The 6,032-nt window shown below is 36.1% G+C and overlaps 1 protein-coding gene across 1 annotated transcript; it reads right to left on the bottom strand.

Annotated features, from left to right (window-relative positions):
* Positions 1 to 746: 746 nt before the first annotated feature.
* LOC115231133 lies at positions 747 to 1,196 on the bottom strand. Its single transcript, XM_029801217.1, has one exon. The coding sequence runs from the start codon at positions 1,194 to 1,196 to the stop codon at positions 747 to 749; it is 450 nt and encodes a 149-aa protein (XP_029657077.1).
* Positions 1,197 to 6,032: the final 4,836 nt, after the last annotated feature.

Here is a 6,032-nt window from a genome sequence, read left to right as displayed (position 1 = left end):
GAAGTGTCTTTCTTCTCCGTTAGTCCACTCATCCTTATATATATATACATATACATATTTAATATATATATATATATATATATATATATATATATATAGTATATATATATATATATGCCTAAACAATGCCTGTCGCTGATATAATATATACATATACATACATACATACGACATACATACATGCATACATACATACATACATACATACATACATATACATAGACATATACATATACATATACACACACACACACACACACACACACACACCACACACACATTATATATATATATATATATATATATATACTAGCAGTAATACCAGTCATTGATCGGGTATTTACTTTTACCATTTCTCGGGAGCCACATTCACAGTATTATTATATATACAATTTACTCCTCCTGTATGTGTGTATTTTTATAAGAGAAAACATGTAATAATTTGAAGTAGAAAAAAAGATCAATTTCACACATGAACTTCTGTTTGTTTATTATATATGATAATAATAATTAAGTTGCATGTATTATTTTGTTCATCAATACAGCAATGCAATTATATAACACAGTTCATTTAAAGAGGTAGTTTACTCCTTCTTGAATGTAATGATAGTAATGGTAAATTAAGTTATTGAAGTATTCATGTTGCGTTAAGAGTGAATGTTTCTTTATAAACAATGTCTTCTGTTTTATTTTGGGTGCATAAGCAAAATGATTTAACTTTGCTCCCACATGTGATGCTCCTAAAATTAACCGTGTGAAAAGCATGGTTGTTCAAGTTGCAATCCAGCAAGTTTTAGTGTTTGGCTCTGACTTTTATTAATGGCCATGGCAAAAGAAACACGGATAGGAAACTGTAATCGCTTAAATTGGAATGGGACATTAGATGGTATAACTGGTATGCGAGGAGTGAAGACGGTCTCATCTTTACCACAACCAGTGAGAATATTTGCCTCAGTGCAGTTCCTCATGAGTTTGTGCTCAATTAATCTTGACCCATTGCATAATTTTGGTTGAGACAAATTATGCAATAGCATAATAGGAGTTCCTTGTTTCAGCTGAAGACAATGAAGAGCTGTACATGGTGATTCTAGTGAATTCAAAAATTCGACGGCGTAGTTAACACTATCCTGATCATCAACATTACTGTCAATTGAGTTATAAGTGAATGTTTCTCCCGGAAGTTTATTCAAAAGCATATTATTAATGCTATGTGCAGCAACATTTTTTGGAAGCAGAATAGCTCGCTCACAGATCCAATATGTATTGTTGTAATTATGAAGAAGATAAGGAAAGATTTTATCCACCAAATTATCGACAGAATCATTTGAATTACATATTGGATTGAGTGTAAGAAACTGTTCTTCATAAACTGGAACTCTCCTTCACCGAGTTACAACAGCTGCTCTGCAAATAGCTCAGCTGATTGATGTCTTGAAAGCCTTGATTTCATATTTGTCGAAAGTTGAAGTGTTTTCACATAATGCCATAATACAAAAGAGCTTAATGAAGCATCGAGGTCATCCATTTTTGTTCCTCTTGGAATAACTGGTAGTGTTTGTCGGAAGTCTCCTGTCAATAATACTGTGACATTTCCCATCATGGAATTACAATTCCTAATGTTCCGTGATGTTCTGTCAACAGCTTCAAAAGCTTTTTTGGGGGGCCATGCTACATTCGTCCCAGACAATTAAGTGGCATCTTTATATTGGTTCATCCATTGCAGAGTTTTTAGATATATCATAAACAGGATTTTCTTCATTAAATAAATCTAAAGGTGACGTGAATGTTGAATGGTCAGTCCCACCTCTGGGTAGTAATATTGCTGCAATCCCAGAAGCAGCAGTTGCTAAAGCTGTTTTATTTTCTTGGTAAACTTTAGCCAGGAGGAGTTTAATTACAAATGTTTTCCCAGTACCTCCCAGAGCATCTAAGAAATAAAGTCCTCCTGTGTTATTGTTAATACTTTCTTTGACAGTGGATTATGCACGACGTTGATCAGGTAGAAGCTTGAGAAGATTATCATTTATGTACATGGTCAGTTCATCCTTTTCATAGGAAATTTCCCTCATTATTGCACTGGACAGAGTGTTAAGATCCCCTCTGTTAGTCAATGGGAGATCTAAGTTTTTTATAGGCTCACCTCCCATGAAAATAATTTGATCTATTTCAATCAAAGCTGCATTGTATATATTGTCAGTGAAACCAATATCTTGCTCAGGATCACTCAACTGTACTTGGTGCTCTGGTATGCAATGAATGAAGACAGTGTTACCGTTACCACAACCAATGAGAATATTTGCCTCGATGCAGTTCCTCATAAGTTTGTGCACAATTAGTGTTGTACCCTTGCATAATTTTTGTTGAGACAAAATAGGCAATAGCATAACAGCTTCCCTTGAACCAGATACTTTCATTTTACCGGAGAAAGAAAGAAACAGAATTTCGATTTTATATATATATATATGTATATATATAGAAAAAGTATAATAGCTTCCCCTGCACCATTTACTTTCATTTTGCTGGACAAACAGACAGAACCTCTCTTTTTATATATATATATATATATATATATATATATATATATATATATATATATATATATATATATTATACAGAGAGAGAGAGAAGAGAGAGAGAGAGAGAAGAGATTACTAAAGGTTTCGTGAGCGCATAAGACACGTCTACCTCATCAAATGAGGTATACGTGTGATGCAATCTCCCGCCGCAGACAACATATCAGTATTCGGTTTTTGCTGAACAAATTCACAAACAGTTTGTTTATAGGGATCAAATGCATGTACAGTGCATTAACTCATTACCTCCATGAAGTCGCTGTTGCCTTGTTAGGGTCACTGTGGGCCACGCGTCAGCTGTTGAAGTGATCGCAGAACAACGTGAAAAGAAGTGTTCCGCTCAGAAACACATCGCACCACTCGCTCCAGGAATTGAGACCACGATCTCGCGATCGGGAGTGCAACACCCTAACCACGAGGCCACTTGTGTGTGTGTGTGTGTGTGTAGGGGGAGTATGGATGAGTGAAAACAAACGAAAATGGTACTCAACGCATTTGATAGAAATTACGCATATTATTTAATAACAGTCTGACTCAGCTCTTCATGACTTAAAGTTTCGTGGGTCGTAACGACACATCCACCTCAGCCAACATCTGATAAGATGGATATGTCCTACGTGCTCACGAAACTTTTATCCATCTCTCTCTCTCTCTCTCTCTCTCTCTCTCTCTCTCTCTCTCTCTCTCTCTCTCTCTCTCTCTCTCTCTCTCTCTCTCTACACACACACACATATATTACCGTAATATCAGCGACAATCAATGTTTAGGCATAAGCAAATTCACTGCAGTTACCTTTTAGAAAAATTCTCTCTTATGGTAACAAGGTGTAAAAACACCATATCTACCCAGAGTCGCAGGTGTTTTTACACCTTTTAACCATGAAAACCATGTTTTTTTTCTCCTCGGTAACTGCAGTGAATTTGCCTGTTAGCAGTTGAAATATGTCGCAAACATATTTTAGCTAACATAAAGCTTGCATTAAGCTCAAAATATTGTATATAAATAAGTTTACATTAGCGTTTCTTATACACGTCTTGTTTCAAAGTTATCTCATAGCCTCTCGTCCTTTATATATATATGTATATATTTTAAATATATCAACAGATTTCTGCTGTTTTGTCTTATTCCGTTGCCACTTATCGTTTGTTTATTTTTGTCACTATTCCCTCACTCATTCTCAACGTTTTGTCCTTGACGCCCCCAAAATGAACAATCTTATCGTTAAAGGCGCGAAATTGTAATGCTTTTTGGACGATAACTGACGAGGGAAGAGTATGTCCACTTCTTGTATGTGATTTTTCTGCCTGTTCTTCTGTTGTCCTAGTAGTTAATTTTTTAATCCTATACATACATATGCACACACATACATACATACATACATACATACATACATACATACATACATGTATGCATACATACATACATACATACATACATACATACATACATACATACATGCAGACATTATTTTTCTTATTGGTAACCTGTTCCAATGTCTGTTGCAGTCTTGGACGTATACAATATTCTTAGTTGTTCTGTTCGAAGCTAAAGAAAAACAGTAAATTTCAGGGGGGGGGAATCACAAAGCCATTGACTAGCTCCTTCAAAAGATCTGCTTCTATGCAAAATGTCAACTATGTAGGTACGAAAATATGGCTGACAACGTAAGCCATACAGTCATATATGCATACATATATTTATTCACTTAAGTATGTTTGTGGTGCTATGCATGATTATATTGCATTACTTGTATTCATGTGTGTGAGAGAGTGTATGTGTGTATGATTGTCTGTGTCTTTGTGTGTGTGTGTGTGTGTGTGTGTGTGTGTGTGTGTGTTATATGATCGTCTGCATTTAATCAAATTTTTATTGTCACTGCCACTCATTGACAACATGAAAATTCACGGAAATTTTATTAAAAAAATTATAACGGAAAGAAAATGAGTCGCTTCTTCTTTTTACTTATTTCCTTTTCTCCTTCTTTCTCTTTAGTTATTGATGTTAACCATGATGGTGATGGAGGCGATAGTGGTGGTGGTGGTGGTGGTGGTGGTGGTTATGGTGATGTTGGTGATACTAGTGATGGATGATGATGTTAGTAGCGATGGTAGTGGTGGTGGTGGGGGGGTGATGGTGGTGGTGGTGACGGGATGTGGTATTGACGATGATGACGGTGGGGGCGATGATGAAAGTAGTTGCAATGGTGATGGCAGAGGCAGCCCTGAAGAGTTTAGTGATGTTGATGGTGATAGTGATGGAGCTAGTGGTGACGGTGACGGCGGCGAAGATTGTGATGGCGTTGGTAGGGATGCTGGTGCTAATAGAGGATTTGATGTTGTTGCTGTTGGTGGTGGTGGTGGTGGTGGTGATTGTAGTAGTAGTAGTAGTAGTAGTAGTAGTAGAGAAGCCAGTGTTAATAGTGTTAGTATATTTGTAGTATGTAACTATTGTTACTGTTCATACAACCACCACTGCCACCACCACCACTACTACTACCACTACTACTACTACTACTACTACTACTTACTGATGCTGCTGCTATTACTATTATTACTATTAATACTACTGCTAGTACTACTAGTGCCACTACTACTACTACTACTACTACTACTACTACTACTACTACTACTACTACTACTATTACAACTGCTACTACTGCTGCTACTACTACTACCACTGCTGCTGCTGCTGCTGCTGCTGCTACTACTACTACTACTACTGCTGCTGCTGCTGCTGCTGCTGCTGCTGATACTAGCAGTATTCCCAGGCTTGACTCAGCACAAACTAATCAGCTGTTTTTTGTTAGTCACGAACCAATAAACTTTACTCTCCGTTATAAGAACAGAAACACGTTCCTATATAAGACACATACATAGATACAAGCGTGTATGAATGCATGTATATATATATATATGTATGCATGTATGTATGTAAGTATGTATGTATGTAAGTATGTATGTATGTATGTATGTATGTATGTATGTATATATGTATATGTATATACTCTATGTACGTGCATTTGCATATAAACATACATGCAGACAAACATGAGTGCGCAGTCATGGGCACGTACATATGCACACGTACAAATGCACGCATTCTTATGCACATCACATATACATACACACACAAACACGTGCAGACTCATATTCAGTCATACTAACGGAAATACGTACATTTACACACACACACACATATATAGATATATATACATATATATAGAGATATATATGTACACACACATAAATATATATGTACATACATACATACATACATATATATATATATATATATATATACACACATATATGTGTAACATCCGCGCATACACTCTTGCATACATGCACACACTACATCATATCTACTGCTTACATACCTATGTGGCCATACGCAATTGCCAAAAATACACAAAACATACATAAAAATAACATACATATGGACATGCACACATGCGGATAC

The sequence above is a fragment of the Octopus sinensis genome, unplaced genomic scaffold, assembly GCF_006345805.1.
Source record: "Octopus sinensis unplaced genomic scaffold, ASM634580v1 Contig17526, whole genome shotgun sequence".
NCBI classification, from domain to species: domain Eukaryota; kingdom Metazoa; phylum Mollusca; class Cephalopoda; order Octopoda; family Octopodidae; genus Octopus; species Octopus sinensis.
The sequence above is the reverse complement of the archived record's forward strand: the minus strand, read 5'-3'. Positions and strand labels throughout refer to the sequence as shown.